This window comes from Nerophis ophidion, linkage group LG09 (genome assembly GCF_033978795.1).
Source record: "Nerophis ophidion isolate RoL-2023_Sa linkage group LG09, RoL_Noph_v1.0, whole genome shotgun sequence".
Taxonomy (NCBI): Eukaryota; Metazoa; Chordata; class Actinopteri; order Syngnathiformes; family Syngnathidae; genus Nerophis; species Nerophis ophidion.
In genome coordinates, this window is record NC_084619.1 from 52,830,807 (window position 1) to 52,853,609 (window position 22,803).

Below are 22,803 nucleotides of genomic sequence, written 5' to 3' on the forward strand. Positions count from 1 at the left end.
GCACCCTGAAAAGATGGTCTGTAAAACAAACTGTGCAACATTTTGGCCTAAGAACCACCATTACATGTTATGTAGACCAAAAGAGAGGGTTTTTTTATACAGTCGAAAAAAAATAATGTGATCCCTTTAAGACTTTGAGTACAGTGGACTCTCATAATCCAGACAGACATAATACAAACCAAAATATGGGGAACACACCGTGCTTACGACACACAAAAAGTTAAGCGGTTAACAATTAGCACCATCAGTAGGCTACTTTTTCTTTAGCCCTTTTTTGTGATCTCACCACAGACGGGCACATGTGAAGTTCAGAGAAACTGGAACTAGAAATGGAAATTTAACTTTTAGTGGACAGTGGTAGCGTAGCAACAAAAGTGCTATGCATCTTTAGACTGATTAGTCCGTACAAAACGGCAAATGCTACAAGAAAAGATCAATGACAAAAGAAGAATGTTAAAAATATGCTGATAAAGACAACAACTTAAGAAGTCAATCAGTCGTTATGTGAGTGATAATAGACAAGATGGGATAAACTTCGCTTCAAATTTATTTTTCTTTGGCTTCTTTTGCGATGCTACCACATACAGGTTGCACAGTGTTCAAAAAAGAAAAAAAGGTGACGTGACCATAGAACTGGAGATGAAACACATGGCGACAAAGCCGCGTCGTATTCCAATGAGAGTACCAAATACTCAGTACAATGTGGAAAAACTGAACAACAGGTCTTTCAAATATTTATTTCCTATAGTCATACGACCTTCTGAAAAGAAGATGCAGCCTACAGAGTCTTTCCAAGCTTCTTGTGCACCATAATTTCTCTGAACCCTTAGGTGAAGCCCCAGTGCCTGGATCGGGCTCACAGTCCACACTGGTGCTGCCACTCTATGTTCATCACTCACCCAGCCTGGCCCTGGGAACCAGCCCGGACACAGGACGTGTCAGAGGATACACACCGCCGCCTTCACACACAGTCATGAATACAGTCTGCACTCGGCTGTCCTGCAGCTCCATTAGCTGCCCAGTAAAAAAAACAAAAACTAAACAAAACAAGATCTCATCCCACCGGGAGTGTGCTTTGGGGCGACGTGGTCAAGGGCGATCGTCAAGACGTCCGCACGAAGCTCCAGTTCCAGGCATACGTCGTCCAGCAGCTTTGTGTGTCGCTCTCAGACATTTGAGCCAATCAAGGAGAGGATGATGACTACTTCTTGAAAGAGAGAATGGCCCCGGCACTTTCAAAAATCAGCTGGGGCGCAACTTGCGGGCGGCAAAGGCATGTCCAAATCAAACGTAACCAATCCAAAAAACAAAGTGTATCAAATACAGTTGAAACAAACATGCTGGGATGCAAAATGAGTGCATTTCTATTGGCATTCCTCGAATATTTACTGTATAAAGAGCTTTTGAAAGAGGAGGGGGGAGGTTAACAGGGTCATTTGGCCTTTTGCCTTGAGGAGTCACGGAGCAAGCGGTCAAGAAATCATCATCAGTCATCTTTACTGACCTGGAGCTCTCATGTTTGTGTATCATCACCATTGCCCAAAGATCTTTCTAACCTTACCCCCCCTGCCCCCACCCCATATTCTTGCCCTCTGATATTATTAACATCAGGTTGTAAGGGCTAGACACTGTCAACTTGTCATGCTTTATGCACACAGCACCGATCACATGCTCAGACACGCTGCGGTGAAAAGAAAACTACAGTCAAGGCTTAATGACACGAGCAACTTCGACTGAAGGTGATTTTGTTTCAGAAGAAGTCGAAGACAAAAACTTATGAGTGTAGACAATTACGTGAAGAAACAAAATAGGACCTACTGCAATTAGGGTGGCTTTCTGCAAACAATCCATTTTTAGCATGAATTGATGAAGCAAGACAGGTCGCACAATACGGAGCTTGTGCGTCCGTTACCAATTACCCCAACACAAAGATTCAGAACCCCCACCTCTTCAATCCCACCCACAAAGACTCACACAGAGGCACATCTGCCCCGGTTTGCAACGCAAGAGCTGTCTTATGAGCTTTGACAAAGCCAGTCAGGGCTGCAGCACAGTGACAGACCAGGTCATGCTGCTGAGGTCCGTCAAAGAGCCACACACACAAGTTAAAAAAAAGTAGCCTTGTTCTTTACGAGTGTGTCACAAACTGAGATCCAGCAGGAGGTCGTCATGTTATTGGAGGCCCTACAGCACGGCGAAGAAACCTAAAAGGGTGCAGAAGGGGGTTGTCGCGGACACAGAAATAATGTCATACAAAATAATAGCCCAAGTTGCCCAAATGTCCTGCAGGATGCCGTTCATTCCACAAGAATTTGTTAAAGTCTTGTCAAGAAATGTAAAAGGCATCATAACTGATTATTGAAGTAATGGGCATGTATAGAACCAGTTGTACCTCATATAAGAAAACAACGCTGTTGCAACAAATTAAAAGTAATCCTTCTACATTGTTGTTTTTTTTTCGCCTGATCGCATACGATCAGTTGATTTTAAGTCCCTTAAAACGACACAAAACGCACGCAAATATAAGTAAGGAGAGCCTGCGGGCTGCCATTTCTGGCTGTCATTCCGACAGAGCATTGAGGCGGAAGGACAGAGGGAGAGACAAGGCAGGTGGAGAAGATAAAGGGTGGCGAATGGTGGTGGGGGTGGCGACACACACTGCGAGACAGGAAGCAGACGGTGCAAATGAAGCTGTGGCCTCTAAAGGACTAATGGTGGTGCCCCGAGAGTGAAGGGCAGGCAAGCATTTCTCTGAGACATGACATACAGAAACAGTGCATTTTATTTTCAATGCATCAGACGCTACGTTCCTTGAGACTGTGTCCAAGTGTACCTAATATTGTGGCTGGTTAGTGAAGTACTGTGACTTAATTGTAAAGAAGGCATTCCCAGCGAGCCAAGGACTTCATGCTGGTTATTGTTGCATGTCATCGGCATCACTGCTTATTGGTGTGGTAATGAGGCACGTCAGGGTCGGCTGTGGGTCAGTCAGCAGGGGTGGAAGACGCTCGTAGTTAGCGGCCAACGGCGCGCCAAAGGAGCTGTTCACCCCAATCATTATCCACCATTGAGGAACTGTAGAGTGGTCTAAACTGGCAGGGCAGCATTGCCCCTCCGGATATGTTAATGTTGCCTTAAATAAAGGTAGAAAATTAATTGTTTAACCAAACTGTGGCTGGACCCAAGATTATTATTACTGGAGAAGGACTAAGTTATTACCTAAAGGCAGACTAATATATGGTAGGAAGAATACAAAACTCACAGATGCAGACTTTTGCAAGTGCTGTAATAATTAGTTTTTTTTATTATTACAAGGGTGAATAAAGCCAGAACCACATCAGAAAATGTCCCAAATGTTTGCACTGGTTGTGAAAAGCCTAAATACTGCCAGTGGTAGATGAAAGAATAAGAGAGACGTTACAATAACGATAAAAATGTTTGCCACTCAACAGAATATACATCTAAAAACAATAACTTCAATGCAGTCATGCCTCACTTCAACAGTGTCTGCTCTTGAAAACAGAAAGCAAAGTGAGCTAGTAAGAGCAGGAGGTGTTGCTGCTGAAGTGCACATGAACCCGGTTACATGGTTCCAGGCTGCGGTCCCAATGCTAGCCCCCGAGTCAACAAACACAAAGAAAGAGAGCGGAATGGAGCACAGAGAGGCCAGTGGTTATTATGCTTGGACCGAGCTCCTGCGGTGTTGTATGCCGAAGTGTGGACTGGGCCTTGGTTACAGACAATGTGGACCGCGAAGCGTCTCTTTAATTGGCCCAAAGTGAAACAAGGTCCAGATGGCTTTAATAGACAATATTCACCAGGGGACACATTCCTATTTGCATGCACCCCTCTGTCTCTCTCTTACTCACGTTCTCCTTCATCTATTGGGTTTTCTACATTCTTAACCTCTCCGCTAAGTCACCCTTTCCACATTTCATATGTATATTTTATTCATTATATATGTCCTTACATTTACATTTGTAGGTAGTCATTATTAGGTACACCTGCACAATCTTTAAATGAAATCCAATACAGGTCAAAATTTCTAATATGCTTCGACTGTACTACATCATACTGAGATGACCGATAAGGTTTTTTTCAAAGCCAAAACCGATTATACGTAGTTAAAGAGGCCACTAATGGATATTTGGAGCTGATATACATTTGCAGTAATTTTTAGTCAATCATGACTAGTATACGCTAGTAAACAGCTGGACTAGATTTTAATCTCCTGGGAACATTGGTAAAATATGGGTTTCTCTACATCACCATAACTCGCCATCTACTTCATTTAATGGCAGTTTTTGAATTTGATACATTGTAAGGTTTTCTCGTAAAAATATTGTAAATAAAAACAATCCTGGGCTCCTTCATGTGGCTAGTTGAGACATTTTTCAAGTTGGCTGACATTACGTCTTCCTCGATGTTACAGAAAGTATGAGAATGTGTGAGCTGTTGCCTGCTCTTTTGTATTTCAATATAAAAAGTCTCATACTTTTCAATCATCTTTGTTGCGTTGTTATTTGATTAAATCGCGTAACATGAAACTTGCGGTGCTCCGAGTTTTACAGATGGAAGCCTGTCGACTGACAAAAAGAACCGAAAAGATACCAGGAAAGACATGTGCATTGAAGCACACCGTGGGTACGGGTTAGTTTTTGCCCCATCCCACACTTAAATCGTGAGTGAAGAATGCGTGTAGAATGCACTACCGACCTGATAAGTTTGAAAGAAAAAAATATGATACAGTACTATCTGCTCACATATGATACCTGGGCACACAGCAGCTAGTCCTGAATAGTCCCACACATTATTGCTTCAGTCACATGCAGGATTCTCACAGGAATGAGGCAAAAATACATCCTTACCTAATGTACTATAAGAGGGGGTCGCATGAGCGCCGCAGTGAAAGCAGACCGGAGATTCATTCTCACAAGAACTCAAATAAATGCCCTGTCAGATTTTAAAACATATTTGGGGAGAATTATTGACAATGAGAGTATATTTTCATGAATTGATAAAAAAATATATAGGCTTCAGCCTCAAGGGACCATTTCTCATGGAAACCGGCTAGTGCTTAAGTAGTGCATATTACCATCAACGTCACTAATTGTTTATTTATTTAAATTCTAAATAATGGTATTATATGTGTATATATCTTATCTGCTGATGTAGTTCTGTTGTAGTTTTAAAAACAATTTAAAATAAAAAAAGAACGATACCGATACACTTAAAAATGCCAAATATTGGCGCAGATCAGTCGATCTCTAATTTGATTTAATTTAGCTATATGGAATGGATAAGATATTGGAAACAACTCTTAGTAGGATGCAGAGCACTTGTATCATATTAGATTGTTCAGCTGTATCCGTCGGAGCATTAAAACTCAATCTTGACAAAATGCCTGGCTGCTTTTAAAAAATGTCCATGTTATTTAAGGCTTGGTGACAATTAGATTGCCTGTTCGAAAAGTATTGTTTGCACTGGCGACTTAAAAAGATGTAAGGAGAACATACTATAAATTGTTTTGAATATTTGAAACCTCTGTAATGTACCTGAGGGACAGTGAAATGGTTCAAACGGCTGAAGAGATAAAGTGGTGTGCATCAGCAATGCATGCTATTAAAAACATACCTATAATGTAATATTAATTCACTGAAAGCTTAGTATAATAAAATATATAATAAACCTTTCACAATATCACGGGTGAGTGGAAAAGATTTACATATTTATGACTGCAATGGTTTAACCATTAATTTGATATTTAAAATAAAGCTTTAATTTGTATTTTGTTGCTTTGGTTAATCGTTTTAAAGAGTGTTACTAATAAATATTGGTCAAATCCGTACCACACGAAGTGCCCAGAATTTAAAATACATGTTCCAATAGAGCACACATGACACCAGTGGCGTGGTTGCGGGATCTGTGTGCTGGAAAACACATAGTAGGAGAACATGTTAGTTGACCTACTGCCCATTAATACCTTTTTAAATGTGTATGTGTTAAATTGTTAATAAATACAACACAATTTAGAATATATATCAAGATTACAGAATGTGCTTTCTTTATTTCAATATCAATGATTGTGCAATTACGCATTGTAGTACTTTGACTTTTTGTTTAACACACTTTATGTATTTATTACCTGGTTTTAGGTTTCACTTAGGGTTTTTTTTAATGAATGCGCACATGGTAAAAGTGTATTTTTTTTGTTCATGATGTGCGTTTATTTAAAAAATATGAAGGTTATTGCAAGCAGAAAATTATTACTATTATCCTTAAAATACACATTGAGGCTATAAAGTGCGTTTTATCGGATTACTCTATTGATCGAGCAAACTCATCGCTAGGTTACTCTATTACAGTATTTTTCAGACTAAAGACCTGACCGGTATATAAGATGCACCCACTAAATTTAGTTTGAACAAAATATGTTCCATATATTAGCCGCACCGGACTATACACCGTAGATATCTATATGTTGTAATAAACGATTAATTATTTACACAGAAATGTTTTGTAAATGTTTTTCTACATACCTAATTGTTACCAAACGGTGTCTGTAACACGGCAGTAAAACGGATGACAAAACATAACAGACAGTCATTGACCCACTAGCTGCGCAACCTAGCTCTCCGAGACTCAATAACTCCATGGTGACATTTTGGTGAATTTACTGAGGAATATGTTGAACTCAAACAATACAAACAGAATGCCTTTGTAAGTTAATACAACTAACACAGACACTAGTAAATGTGTTAGAATACTAGCTAATGCTAACGGCGCTAGCTTCATTACATTCCGATAGCACGTACAACTATGCATAAAAACACTCCTACAAACATGACACATGGGACTGTTTAGACAGTAAGAATTGTTTTAGTTATAAAACTTACAAAGGTGTCTCGGAGTGATGAATGAAGAATCCATAATAGTAGAAACACAAAGGATAATTAGAAGAAAGAACAGCACTTCTACTTCCGGTTCAAAGCTTTAAACGTCAGAAAACACTGTAAAGGTTCACCCAGCAGCACCTGCAATGAGCAGACTCGTCCAAAAGATGGCGCCATAGCGCAAACAGTAACACAGTATTTCTGTGTCTTTGCACATGTTTTATAAAAGCTATTTGCATTATGCCCGGCAGCGAAGAAAAATCCATACATTAGCTGCACTGTCTTATAAGATGCGGGGTTCAAAGCGTAGAAAAAAGGTAGCGGCTTATAGTCTGGAATTTACAGTACTTAAATAATGGAAAGCTGTAACACTGGATGCAATAATCCAATTCCATAATGCGATAATTAACATGCACTGAATGGCAAAGCTTACCAGTAGGACACGTCCAGGGGGTGAAAAAAACGCCTTGCGATGAGATCAGCAAAGAAGGACTCGGTCTCTCGACACGCTGTCCCGTTGCCAATGACGACCCTGCTGCAGCTAGTTTTGACAAGAAGGGGGAACAGTGAGTGACATACAGAAAAGTTAACGGTCATCTCAAAATGTCTTGCTATTGAAAGCAGATTAGATGTGTTTAAAAAACAATTGCAGTAGTACCTGTATTGTAAGATTAGGTGGCGCAATTTGTCTGCCTCATTGTGATTGCGGGAGCTGTGTAGATAGACGACATCTGTATGAAGAATCTGACCTGGCAGAAGACACAGGACCAGGCTAAAAGAAACACCTGGACATAGTTCCTCTATAGCACGGGTAGGTAACCTATGGCTCGCGAGCCAGATGTGGCTCTTTTGATGACTGCATCTGGCTCTCGGATAAATCTGAGGTGACATTGCTTAACATGATAAGTAATGAATAATTCCACTTGTAATAAGTGTTAAAAATAATGTTCAAAACATAAAACATTCTCATGCATTTTTAGTTCATCCATCCGTTTACTACCGCACCTGTTCAAGAAGTTGCGTTAAGAAGTTATTTATTTATTATTGGTTAGTGTGGTGCTTGTCCTCCGGGGGGTTCTTCAGACCACCAAGAACCGACATGAGAGCTCGTTTCAGGGTTACACTATTGTTTTATTTTTCAATAAGTCTCTCAGTTGCTTTCCAGCAATTGTATTTTTCTCTTTCGTTCTCGCTCGCGCTCTGGCTCTAGCCCCAACCCCATCTCTCCTCCTGGCTACTGCTTATAACAGAGCGACAGGTGATTAGATAACAAGGCTCAGGCGGGCCATCTACGGAGCTCTCGCTGATTTCGAGGCCAGTCCTGGCACACCCCAGTTCGCTGCAGGCCCGCGGGCCACGCCCCCTCCACAGTTAGCTTCAGAATAACAATGTTATTACAAAGAATAAGAGACCTATTATACTCTAGAAATGTTGGTCTTACTTAAAAATGCACGCGTTTAGTTGTGTTCAGTGTTAAAAAAAATATTATATGGCTCTTACGGAAATACATTTTAAAATATTTGGCTTTTTGGCTCTCTCAGCCAAAAAGGTTCCCGGCCCCTGCTCTGTAGTAAGATGATCGAAGACGAGAATATGCAGTTTACTGTTGATATACTAGATTTACCATATTGTCACTAATTTATAAGGCATATGCACATTAATAAAAATGTCTACACATATGTCCAGTGTTTTCTTACCAGTTGGGGAGAGGACTGCCACCTTACAGCCATGTGTGAAGCCAGGGTCCACCCCCATCATGACACAGCCCCGAACTGGACACATTAACAAGCGCTGGCGTAGGTTTCGTACAAACATGGCGATGGACTCCTTCTCTGCTGTTGTGGTAAGTTTACTTCTAAAAAGGGGAGAGAGAACCATGTAAAAGTACTAGCAATAATGATGAAGGCCGTAATGTATTGTACCTGTACATCCTTGTTAGGAAGGGCAAAACAAGCCTTTTATAAGAGTCATCCACCGCACTCTTGATTATCGCTTGATGCTCCTCTCTAGCATACATCTTTGGTTTCCATCTGAAATTAACAAAAGGTTAACATTTTGTAGGGCTGTCGTCGACTGAGCGTTTCGATAGTGGAGTCAGATTCACTAGATTTTTCACATAGTCGAAGATCAGTTTAATCTGTGGCGGCGTTTGATTTTTTTAAAAGCGAAGTTAACAGATTGTAATGTGACGCAGTATACTGACTTCTCAGTAGAGTTGCGCGGATAGGTAATTATATCATCCGCAACCGCATCACCAAAGTCGTCGTCATCCACCCGCCGTCCCCCCGAACCAACATTTTATCAGAACCGTACCCGCCCGCCAACCGCCCGCTGAAATACATCAGAGGTCGGCCGCCTTTACCCCTCACAGAGCTATTTAAGCCTGTTTCACAGAGTAATGAAGACAATTGGAGCCGCTAACGTTCTCGCGACTATCCAATAGCGTTCATCCTGATGACAAGATTATGGGGGTGCTGTGAAGCCATTGCCTTTGACACCTTTAACAACATGTACGAACCGATTGTTACTCCGGCAATATGTTGTGTGCAGCTTCTGCAATCACACGTACAAGATTGAAAGGCATACTGGGTGAAACAGAGTACACTGATAATTGTGATATAAACAACTTTAACACTTACTAATATGCGCCACGCTGTAAAGCCACACCAAACAAGATTGACAAACACATTTCGGGAGAACATCCTCACAGTAACACAACATAAACGAAACAAAACAAATACCCAGAATCCTTTGTATCCGTGACACAGCCTGAATATATTTTACACCCCTGCGCCCCCAACCCCGCCCACCTTACCGACGCACGGGGGGGGGGATTTGCTGCTAGCGGGGTGTATGAAATAGTCAGGATTTGTCACGGATACAAAGGATTCTGGGTATTTGTTGTGTTGCGTTTATGTTGTGTTACTGTGAGGATGTTCTCCCGAAATGTGTTTGTCAATCTTGCATTGTGTGGCTTCACAGCGTGGCGCATATTACTAAGAGTGTTAAAATTGTTTATATCATAACCATTAGTGTACTCCTGCCTTCTGCCCGATTGTAGCTGAGATAGGCACCAGCGCCCCCCGCGACCCCAAAAGGGAATAAGCGGTAGAAAATGGATGGATGGGCATTAGTGTACCCTGTGTCCCCCAGTATGCCTTGCAGTCGTGTGTGTGTTGCCGCGGAAGCCACACACATCATGTTGCTGGCCTGACAAGCAGATCGTACATGTTGTAGAAGGCGACAAAGTCAATGGCTTCATAGCACGCCCTAATACTTATTATCTGGGTGACTGCCGGCAGTCATTCAAGAAAATAATAGCGTCTCTTATTGTCTTCTTCGCTTTATGACACGAGTGTTAAATGGCTCTTTGAATGGCAAAGGATACCGATCCCAGAACCATGTATTTCAAATATTTCCGGATGGTTCAACCGCCACCCGCCCGAATCTAATTAAAATCTATTTTTTCGTCATGTCACCTGCCCGACCCGCGGTTTATACGCGGATGAGACCGCAAACCGCGCATCTCTACTTCTCACTAATGTCAGTGACGTCACATGGATGTCCGTAAAGTAAGAACAGGGTTTCCTCAACATGAAACCGTATGTAGTTTTAACCGAAGAGTCTCTAATTGCGATTGTAGTCTCCAATAACACCAGAAAAAGATGGTAGATTTTGTTGCTAGTCATTTTTAACAAAGAAAGTCAATAAAAGGATTAAAGAAGTCTCTAAAAAAATAAAAAAAATCCTCAAAAAAACATTATACAATAAGCAGCAACAAATACAAGAGCAAAAACAATGAGAAAAAAAATATGCTAATAAGAATAACACATTTGTTTTAAATATATGTAAAAGTTTTAGCCTTTCGAAAGAAAATATATTAGTCATCGATTATGCAAATAATATGATTACATCATATTGACCACGCCCCAACATAGGTTTGTCGGAAATCTGAGGGAAATCCTGTAGACACTACGGTGATCCTTACAAGGTTAATAAAATAAACTTATAAATGAATAAAGTCTTTCATCAAAGAGAACAACAGAAATTGTGACTTTTGCCAAATCACTACACAAATAGACACTGGATCGTTCAAACTTGACTTAACAGAGGAAGTAAAAGTCACAACAAAGTTTCTATTAGTGAATCTGGAAGGATTATTAACTTCACCAGGGAAAAGCAGTGAGGGAGGTCTCCTGCTCGAGCGAACTGGTCGAAGCTACACATCCGTCTAATTTCCGCACAGTGAGCGCCGTGACTTAAAACGACGTGTCCTGACAATGCCGCCGTCCCTCATGTAGAAGCATCTGCGCAGATTACTAGTGTTTAGGTCTAAGAGATCTGCTTACAGTTTTGACAAAACAGTAAGCGGGTAAGAGTTATCTCTTACTCTCTCAAGACTGTTTGCCTCTCTGCACAGAAGAATCTTTTACTGATATTTAAAAAAAGACATGGCAAACGTTATCGATGTATTCTCCCGACACACTCGCTCAAATTGCCTCTGTTGAGTTTATTGTCCAACGATTTCAAATCCGAGGTTGATAGTCGAATCAGACTGCTCCAAATCAAATCGTGGACTATTCACAGACAGCTCTAACATTTTGTATGTCAACATACTTTGACTGACAATGACCGTGTTGGAGGAGTGTGCACTTTGCTTGTGTCTGACCTGGTGTTGATGCACCACCCGGTGAAGAAGCTCTTCACCCTGTCAGGGATGTTCACCTTCACTGTCAAAAACTTCAGACTCTCCCCTCTGTTAATGGCCAAAGTCTGTTGAACACACATTCAAGCAAACACACAATACAAAATGATAACATTCCTCTGGTTAATACATTATCATGGACCTGTTTACTGCACAGAATAACAATGCATATTTAAGATTTTGACACATAATTATGCCGTTTAACGGTGCTGTATGTCACCAGCTCAAGATTACACTTTTCAAACCAAAAAATATAATTCCGTTATAAACCAAGGGCTAGCATAGGTTACCAAAACTTGTTAAAGAGAACAGATTTAATACAAAATGTCTATATTTGTCACAATTAGGAAGTCCAACTTTCCAAAACACTTTAGCACGGACCAAATGAAACTTTAAATTTGATTGGCTTTCACTTTTTGTGCCGGTGCATGTAGAAGACACACCAATCTTTTTATTTTTCTTTGTGCGTATCCTGAAGGTTTGAACAAGGAAAAGGTTGAGTCACAATGATTGAATGAGCATGCCTTTTAAGCATCTAAAAAAAACGTGATTTTCAAGTAACAAGGCTATGCTTTATTGAATGCACCCCATTTTAGAATTTCATTCAAAAATCTAAATATTAAGCTTGTTTATTTTGTTCCTACCATTTATGCATCATATTTCTACAAGAAAAGTAACTGCCAGAACAGAAATCATTTATTTCCTGCTGCAGCACCAAATAAACCTAGTAAATCATTTTATTTTGTAATTAATACAAAATCAATGTAGCTTAAAGGGGAACTGCACTTTGTATGGAATATTTCCTATCGTTCACAATCATTGTGAAAGATTTGACAACAGATATATTTTTTAACCATTGTAACTCGTAAATAAGTGGAAATAAAAGTTGGCTTACAACACAACCAATGGGAAGTCCTCTATTCTGCTTATAAACCCTCCCCAAAAACAGCCAACAATACTCCACTTACATTTCATGACTTGAATATTAACCAAGTATTAGTGATATTGTTTTTATAAGCGGTAATGCAAACAAACTATAGCGGTGACATTATCACCAGCTTTTGTGCCAATGTTGACATCATCGACTGGTGAGCTGCTTCCTCGCTTTCTTGCTCGTGAAAGTTTATTCGAGATCAAAAATTTTACCTCTCACGTGGATAGTAGAAGGAAGAAGCTGTATTCCGACAAGTTGGTACACTTTGAAAGCCAATTTATCCCTGGGAATAACAAGACCGACACAGAAAGAAGCTTGGTTCCAATCGAGAGGATTATGAGTCATTCTTCATCCAAACTGTAATATAACCAGATTCTATCAGTCGGCAATTCGTAATGCTTATTGGCTCTCATGAAGTCGGCAGTGAGTAGTAATCAGTGAAGTTGATAAAAAAAAAAAGCAAACATTGTGATGCGTTTTTTAAAATTGAACGATCAAAATACGTAAATATCAAATGCTACTAAACATGTGCCCAGTTTCTACATTACAGCTATACTTACATCATCTATATAAAAACTTAATGGAGGTGTTTGGATGTTTTTTTAAGGGCCAAGCCAGAGTAGAGCGACTCCAACAGGCTCCATTGTAAGCAGACTTTTGATTGCATTTATTTACAAGGTAGAATGCATTAAAAAAAAGAAAAACGTGTTGTTGTCTTACATGAGGATTGTGAATGATAAGCAAAAAAAATGTTTTAAGTGATGTTCCCCTTCGCCTCTCATCGGAACAATTCCGAGCTAAATGCTTTGTCACCAACAAGACGAAGCTGTCTGATGTTTTTTTATTTATGCAAATGTTTTAACTACAACGAAATGTATATTTATTTGGATTCTCAGTTTGTTTCAGCATTAATTAAAGTGGACAAAAGGTAAAAATATAATAAAGTCAAGTGATACCCTGCATTCTTCAATTTCTTTCTCTCAGTGTGGTCCATTGTGTATGGACCCATTCCCCCACCCATGAGACTTCCTTTTATTGTCATTCAAATTTGAACATGAATAAATAATTCTCATGTTGGGGAGAAATAAAACATATTTTCATTGGTAACAAAGCCAGCTAATCATTTCTAAAAACACACAGAAAGTTTGTGGTTAAGTACAGCAGTTTTTGCGCAAACCTGCTAAGAAGCAGCATCTCGCAGTAAAAACCTCACCTACTATACCTGCCCACAGTAATTATAGTTTCTCTCCACTAGCACACACACACTATTGTTCAATTGAGAGGGATGAGCCCCCGAGTGTTTCCTGTGGTCATGCCTGTTGTGTTCCGTATTGCCCCCCACCCCTTTAGAGGAACTGTTACATGCTGTTAAGCAAACAGTAGTAAGTGTCTGACCTTTTCAGCGGGGAACCTTTAGCCCGCCACAGCATCGGGCCAGGAAAAAAAGACGTCAATCTGGAGCCCAAGTGGAAAAAGCGAGCTGACAAATGCCACCACTGTGCCACCATCGGCGCTGAGCACCGAGGGGCTTAAGCCCCCACACGCATGCCCGCGCGTGCCGTGCCACAACCATTAACCGCTCAGCGGCACCCTCGCACACGACACAAAAAACACAGCTCATGGCATGGCAGGGCCGAGGGTAAATGCAGCTTGTTTGAATTAGGGTTGAAATTTAGATTTCTTCTCTGTTGGCATGTTGCTGCTGCGAGCGGTCGCCTTGACTGCGATGACATTTCTCAGGCGATATCCATCAATGCACACACCTCTTTCCAGAGTGAGATCAACATAGATTAACAAATGCAGCATTGCTAAATCTGTGTTCCATCATTATTAGCTGGCGTAATGAAGAATGACATGCATTACCCAGCATGTTCTCATCAAAGGGAGAACTCACACTAGGACAGGCGTATGTTTAAAATCCGTCACGTTTGGCTTGAGTTAGTGTTTTGATTCGTGCTTAAGTTTGGTACACTTCTCCTCATTTGGAACAATTGGAAGAGATGGCCCAGGTCTCAGTAGATTTGCATGCACATGTACTCCTCGCAGGTCTCTAATGAGTACTGACACATTCTATAATGAAACGAATACAAATTACCAAAAAGTCAAAACCCACCGCACACCTGCTCATTTGCTACAAAGTTATTGTGTTTGTCATTTTGCCATTAAGTATTGACAGTCGGCAGAAAAATCCATTGCACAATGGAGAAATGATCAGAAAGACTGAAAATAAAACTATAAATAAGACGCAGTCAAGTAAATTACAATAATACAGCAAACGGCCACCTGTGGCAAGAGACAAATGGAGAATTGCGCTCTTGTTCAGTGTGGTGAGAAGACTGGGGTGCTGAAATATATGAAACTACAACAGCAAAACAAGAAAAAATACATCACTACCTGCTCAATTTTGTTCCACTACAGTCAGGGGGCAATAATCCACATCAAGAAGTGGGTGTGAAAAAGCTCTAGTGGTGGGTCACTTCCGCACTTGGCCACAGTGCAAACAGAGTGTAACAGCCGATTGATTGGCCACCATCCGTGTCAGCAATTTTTTCTGAAAAGTATGTGATTAGCAAATTGCCGATTAAGGTCTTTCAATCCAAGGTGTACCCCGCCTTCCGCCCAAGTGCAGCTGAGATGGGCTCCAGCACCCCCCGCAACCCCAAAAGGGACAGGCGGTAGAAAATGGATGGATGGAATCCTGATACTATATTTTTGGCACCATGGCTAACTGTATCTGCATATAAGTGTTGAATGACTCCCATGAGCTAACATATGGTAATAATCATCACCTCCATTGCGGCAAAATTTCTTAGTATCTTAAAGGTGTTGTATGTCACTAGCTCAAGATTTTACTTTTGAAACCTAAAAATATAGCACTACCACCAACGGCTAGCACATGGCATGGATTCCTGTGGGTTGTGGCTTCGGGCGTGGTGCGGGAGTGGTCATCATGATGCCATCGTATAATTTGCATACTGTAATTTGCTATGATGAATATATAACAAATAAAAAATACATGCATAGATTTAAAACAAATCTTTGTTAATAATTATTACTAACATGTTTTATATTAAATAATTTTGCTTTATATTTCAATTGTTGCTGCCTATTGTACTATGGACTTTGTTGGGAATTTGTCAAGTGTCTAGAGAATTTTTGTGACTTTTCTTCATTAAAAATGACTTCAAACAAAACTAGCATGTTTTTCTGGTTTTATTACTTCAGAGACTCTTCTTCTGTCACTTTATGTCGGTAAAGAAAAGCAAGCTGCAGTGAGCCTCGGCTACCCCAACAAAAGTCACTGACGGCACACTTGCTTGCGTCGCACTGCTGCAACCCCTTTCTCTCCTTAAGAGCCCCACCATCCATTTAATATTTGCAGATTTTGCAGATGGATGTCCGTGGGTATATCTCGGATATATAAAAATACGTCCACATTCCAGACGTGCTGCCGCCGCTGCAGGCAGTCCCGTGCGTATTGCTTATGTCATCACAACATCCAATTTCGGCAGCGCTGTTTCGGTGGTCAAAGTCTTTTTTCCGGCAGCCTAATTTTCGGTGCATCACTAGTCAATAGTGCGCAAATAATAGGCAATGTATACAGTGAGTACTGAAAGTATTCAGAACCCTTTAAATGTTTCACTCTTTCTTTCATTGCTGCCATTTGCTAAAATCAAAAAAGTTAATTTTATTTATTTATTTATTTCTCAATACACTTGATAGAAAAAATGTTTAGAAATGTTCGCATATTTATTAAAGATGGGTTTTTTTTTAATCATATGTATATACATATTCAGAGCCTTTGCTCAATACTTTGTTGAAGCACCTTTGTCAGCATTTACAGCGTCAAGTGTATTTGCATGCAATGCTACATGATTGGCACACCTATCTTTGGGCAGTTACGCCCAATCCTCTTTGCAGCACCTCTCAAGCTCAATCAGATTGGATGGGAAGCGTTGGTTTTCATCCCTATACAGTTAAAAGCATTGTATTCTTATAGTGGAATATGAATAACCCAGTGCGTGACTGCATTTTCTTCACTTTCTGCCTAGGTTGGCTCACCGGGTGGATACACAGGGCGATACGAGACCAAGGGTGACGCGAAACTGAGCAAGAAGTGTGTGTTTGCGTATTAAGTCAGGCCAAGTGTGACAGGTAGCGGCACACCGGCCAAAGCCTGACGAGAGCAGACAGACGCCGCCGTCGTCATCATCATCATCATCATTCGTCCACCCGCCGCCACCCCCCTCCAGGGAGGGCAGCTGGCCAAGCACTGTCCTCTCGCTATCTGTCTCCTTGTCTCTCTCAGCCTTTCTTTAGAGGAATACTGTCATTAACACATCCATCCACACCATGTAGCAAACATACACATGCACACTAGGGGTGGGAAAAGGACATCAATATGGCAATATATCTCGACTCTTTTTTTAAGTGATAATATAGGGCTGGGCGATGTATCGATATACGCGATATATCGCAGGTTTGTCTCTGTGCGATATAGAAAATGACTATATCGTAATATTCGAGTATACATTTTCACGCAGTTGCTTATAGCTTCGGGCATTACACTACAGGCTCTTCCCGCTCCTTCTTGTGTCTCCTTCTCACAGACAGCGAGCGCACATTCTTACACACGTCACACACTTTCACGTCATACGTCACAAGTATACGCCCTCGCCCAGCAGAGAGGTAGCAGCGTGGCTAATGTTAGCTGTGATGCTAGCGGAGTGTTTCGATGGATAATATGAGAGAAAGAAGTTGCGAAACTGGTAACAAATGAAGGAAGAATTAATTCCCGAGAAAAACAGCAGGGGGTCCTTCATCTGGCGGTGGTTCGGCTTCAAGCGGGAATTAGTCATATAGACAACTTTAATTTGTCAAGTGTGGGGCACAAGCGTTGCTTCCAAAAGTAGAATTACTGCTAATATTTAGCATCGTTTGAAAAGTCACCTGCTAATAACTGTTTAATAAATACAGTTTTGGTCAATTGACTTAGTTGTGCTTTCCTTCTGGAGAGGCGTGATTGGGAAGAATGGCCGCCCGGATCTGAACCCGAGTGGTGTTTTGTTATTGGACTTTTGTGCTCGTCACAGTTTGTCCATAACAAACACCATGTTCAAACATAAGGGTGTCCATATGTGCACTTTGCACCAGGACACCCTAGGCCGCAGTTCCATGATCGACTTTGTAGTTGTGTCATCGGATTTGCGGCCTTATGTTTTGGACACTCGGGTGAAGAGAGGGGCGGAGCTTTCTACCGATCACCACCTGGTGGTGAGTTGGCTGCGATGGAGGGGGAGGATGCCGGACAGACCTGGGAGGCCCAAACGCATTGTGAGGGTCTGCTGGGAAAGTCTGGCAGAGTCTCCTGTCAGAGAAAGTTTCAATTCCCACATCCGGAAGAACTTTGAACATGTCACGAGGGAGGTGCTGGACATTGAGTCCGAGTGGACCATGTTCCGCACCTCTATTGTCGAGGCGGCTGATCGGAGCTGTGGCCGCAAGGTAGTTGGTGCTTGTCGGGGCGGCAATCCTAAAACCCCTTGGTGGACACCAGCGGTGAGGGATGCCGTCAAGCTGAAGAAGGAGTCCTATCGGGTCCTTTTGGCTCATAGGACTCCGGAGGCAGTGGACGGGTACCGACAGGCCAAGCGGTGTGCAGCTTCAGCGGTCGCTGAGGCAAAAACTCGGACATGGGAGGAGTTCGGGGAAGCCATGGAAAACGACTTCCGGACGGCTTCGAAGCGATTCTGGACCACCGTCCGCCGCCTCAGGAAGGGGAAGCAGTGCACTATCAACACCGTGTATGGTGCGGATGGTGTTCTGCTGACCTCGACTGCAGATGTTGTGGATAGGTGGAAGGAATACTTCGAAGACCTCCTCAATCCCACCAACACGTCTTCCTATGAGGAAGCAGTGCCTGGGGAATCTGTGGTGGACTCTCCTATTTCTGGGGCTGAGGTCCCTAAGGTAGTTAAAAAGCTCCTCGGTGGCAAGGCCCCAGGGGTGGATGAGGTCCGCCCGGAGTTCCTTAAGGCTCTGGATGCTGTGGGGCTGTCTTGGTTGACAATACTCTGCAGCATCGCGTGGACATCGGGGGCGGTACCTCTGGATTGGCAGACCGGGGTGGTGGTTCCTCTGTTTAAGAAGGGGGACCGGAGGGTGTGTTCCAACTATCGTGGGCTCACACTCCTCAGCCTTCCCGGTAAGGTTTATTCAGGTGTACTGGAGAGGAGACTACGCCGGATAGTCGAACCTCGGATTCAGGAGGAACAGTGTGGTTTTCGTACTGGTCGTGGAACTGTGGACCAGGTCTATACTCTCCGCAGGGTTCTTGAGGGTGCATGGGAGTTTGCCCAACCAGTCTACATGTGCTTCGTGGACTTGGAGAAGGCATTCGACCGTGTCCCTCGGGAAGTCCTGTGGGGAGTGCTCAGAGAGTATGGGGTATCGGACTGTGTTATTGTGGCGGTCCGCTCCCTGTACGATCAGTGCCAGAGCTTGGTCTGCATTGCCGGCAGTAAGTCGATCACATTTCCAGTGAGGGTTGGACTCCGCCAAGGCTGTCCTTTGTCACAGATTCTGTTCATAACTTTTATGGACAGAATTTCTAGGCGCAGTCAAGGCGTTGAGGGGTTGGATTAGGTCTCTGCTTTTTGCAGATGATGTGGTCCTGATGGCTTCATCTGACCGGGATCTTCAGCTCTCACTGGATCGGTTCGCAGCCGAGTGTGAAGCGACCGGAATGAGAATCAGCACCTCCAAGTCAGAGTCCATGGTTCTCGCCCGGAAAAGGGTGGAATGCCATCTCCGGTTTGGGGAGGAGACCCTGCCCCTAGTGGAGGAGTTCAAGTACCTAGGAGTCTTGTTCACGAGTGGGGGAAGAGTGGATCGTGAGATCGACAGGCGGGTCGGTGCGGCGTCTTCAGTAATGGGGACGTTGTACCGATCCGTTGTGGTGAAGAAGGAGCTGAGCCGGAAGGCAAAGCTCTCAATTTACCGGTCGATCTACGTTCCCATCCTCACCTATGGTCATGAGCTTTGGGTCATGACCGAAAGGATAAGATCACGGGTACAAGCAGCCGAAATGAGTTTCCTCCGCCGTGTGGCGGGGCTCTCCCTTAGAGATAGGGTGAGAAGCTCTGCCATCAGGGAGGAACTCAAAGTAAAGCCGCTGCTCCTTCACATCGAGAGGAGCCAGATGAGGTGGTTCGGGCATCTGGTCAGGATGCCACCCGAACGCCTCCCTAGGGAGGTGTTTAGGGCACGTCCAACCGGTAGGAGGCCACGGGGAAGACCCAGGACACGTTGGGAAGACTATGTCTCCCGGCTGGCCTGGGAACGCCTCGGGATCCCCCGGGAAGAGCTAGACGAAGTGGCTGGGGAGAGGGAAGTCTGGGTTTCCCTGCTTAGGCTGTTGCCCCCGCGACCCGACCTCGGATAAGCGGAAGAAGATGGATGGATGGATGGATGGATGGATGCTTTCCTTCTTTGCATGAACGTTTAAAATGAGCACATATTAATGCAGTATTAACAAGAATGTTTTAATGTAGACACAGAATCATCATACGGACGTCATAGGGACGGTGTGGCGCAGTGGAAGAGTGGCCGTGCGCAACCCGAGGGTCCCTGGTTCAAACCCCACCTAGTACCAACCTCGTCACGTCCGTTGTGTCCTGAGCAAGACACTTCACCCTTGCTCCTGATGGGTGCTGGTTAGCGCCTTGCATGGCAGCTCCCTCCATCAGTGTGTGAATGTGTGTGTGATGTGTGAATGGGTAAATGTGGAAGTAGTGTCAAAGCGCTTTGAGTACTTTGAAGGTAGAAAAGCGCTGTACAAGTGCAACCCATTTACCATTTATTCATCATACTGCTGTGATTATATGCATCAAGTGTTCATTCAAGGCTAAGGCAAAATACCGAGAAATATATCGCATATCACGATATTGCCTAAAAATATCGGGATATTAAAAAAAGGCCATATCGCCTGGCCATATCGCCTAGCCCTATAATATATACATTTTATGTCTAAAGGGATTGTTTGCAAATTGTTCATGTTTTTCAAATCAAAAAATATATAAAAACATGGCTGGCTTATCATTTAACAGATCATATATTTGATATAAAGTATCTATATTTTTCACAATTATTAATTGAATAACCTTTCTTGCCGTTAAGATAGCATGTGTGCACAAAAAAGCAGTCCAAGAGAAGCAACTAACCATTTGCAGCCATGCTTTTGTTCTGATTGAATATACATTCAATTATAGCTAACATTGTAAACATTTTCATTGTAAATTCACAGCAAATTACCGGCTAATGATAGCATTACTTTCACAGAAATATTTACAGTAATTTACTGTGTAACATCTTTACTGGAATTTACTGTAACTGCAGAGCTGTAATTTTAGTTATTTACAATAAAGTTACAACTAAATGATGTATCTTAACAGTTGTAATTTAATAGCTAAATACAATAAAATGAAAATTATATACTGCTGTGACTTCACAATTGTAATTGAATTGTAATTGTAATTACTCTCTCGGTTTAACAGCACACCGCCACCTACTGTACAAGAGTGTGCAGCCTAGGCTACAGAACCCCATACAAATAGTAATTTGTTGTGATGTTACATAGGATTATGATTACAGTATTTTATGCGATGTGCACGGCTGTAAGCACTCAAACTTTTGGTAGTTTCTGAAATAAATCGTAAACTGAATAATAGAAAAGCGTGCCGTTTTGCAAGGCAAAATTATAATCAGTTTGAGGACCACTGGACCAGAATGGACAAATTGAGCAGATGATCTACTGGAGGGGCTTCACGGTGGCAGAGGGGTTAGTGCGTCTGCCTCACAATACAAAGTTCCTGCAGTCCTAGGTTCAAATCCAGGCTCGGGATCTTTCTGTGTGGAGTTTGCATGTTCTCCCCGTGAATGCGTGGGTTCCCTCCGGGTACTCCGGCTTCCTCCCACTTCCAAAGACATGCACCTGGGGATAGGTTGATTGGCAACACTAAATTGGCCCTAGTGTGTGAATGTGAGTGTGAATGTTGTCTGTCTATCTGTGTTGGCCCTGCGATGAGGTGGCGACTTGTCCAGGGTGTACCCTGCCTTCCGCCCGATTATAGCTGAGATAGGCGCCAGCGCCCCCCGCGACCCCGAAAGGGAATAAGCGGTAGAAAATGGATGGATGGATGATCTACTGGAATGGGTTTACTGGCTTCATCTGCTTCTGCACTGACCTCGGAAAGTCATGCGTAAACACACCCAGTCATAGGTATGTGTATACATTTTCAAAAGGTATTAATTTAAGCGAAACCAGTATTATCAGACAAGTCTTGTTCAGACATTTTAGTGATATAAATATAATTTTCTTGTGATAAACACACCCAGTCACAGGTATGTGTATAAATTTTCAAAACAGTATTCATTTAAACAAAACCAGTATTATCAGACAGGTTTCGTTAAGACATTTTAGTGATATAAATATAATTTTCTTGTGATAAATATTAAGAATGTTATGAATTTTTTAACCAGGTAAAAATGCTTTAATTTATGGTCAACCTCTTCAATACAAAGTCAATGGGGCTCAAGATTTCAGGTGTTACTTTTTTGTTAAAAATGTCATAACTATTGTAATATTTACCTACTTTTAAAAAGGTTGGTATAGTTGGAAAGCTTGTTAAACAAAGAAACCGAAAAATACATTTGATAGTTAAGGTCAGTTAAAGTGTAGTTTTAATTTGATCAAATTCATTGAAATTAGTGTAGGAACTCGGAAGTGACGGAAAATCTGAGTAAAGATTATTGGTCCAACTCGACTTGAGTCACAACACAGCAACCAGGAAGAGGAAGACGGCTGGTCTAAATAATAAGTGTGCGGATCTATCAATTTAAAAATATTTGGCAGATTCACACATACATGCCTGCAGCCCTCCCCACACTTTAACGGGAATTCCAATCAAGTTTTTAACTCACTGTAGAATTTTTGCAGGGGATATTTATCACGTGTAAACGTGCCAAATTTTGTATGAGTTTTGTGGCGCAAGTACTTGTCCAATCCGAAAATGTGGATGTTCTTGATAAACTAGACTATGTGTTCTAACACATGAGTATAGGTGTATTGTGGTGACAAAAATAACGCAAACACAGATCTCGCTACTCGTAATGACGCATTCAAGCTCTGAGTGACCTCTGCGGGGAACCACCCAGACCATTGCAGTAGAAGATGCCCTGAAATCCCTACCCCCTTCCATCAAGGACACCTG

General features: G+C 42.2%; 1 protein-coding gene across 1 annotated transcript in view; it reads right to left on the bottom strand.

Moving 5' to 3' along the window:
* The window catches only part of srbd1 (S1 RNA binding domain 1), a 97,701-nt gene that overhangs the window by 49,522 nt on the left and 25,376 nt on the right, over positions 1-22,803 (bottom strand). Inside the window, exons 10-14 of the mRNA XM_061911213.1 lie at positions 11,563-11,666; positions 8,816-8,923; positions 8,591-8,748; positions 7,552-7,642; positions 7,327-7,434 (exon numbers count right to left, since the gene is read on the bottom strand). Of these exons, the coding sequence (XP_061767197.1) occupies positions 7,327-7,434; positions 7,552-7,642; positions 8,591-8,748; positions 8,816-8,923; positions 11,563-11,666 (569 nt within the window). The remainder of the gene's footprint in view (positions 1-7,326; positions 7,435-7,551; positions 7,643-8,590; positions 8,749-8,815; positions 8,924-11,562; positions 11,667-22,803) is intronic.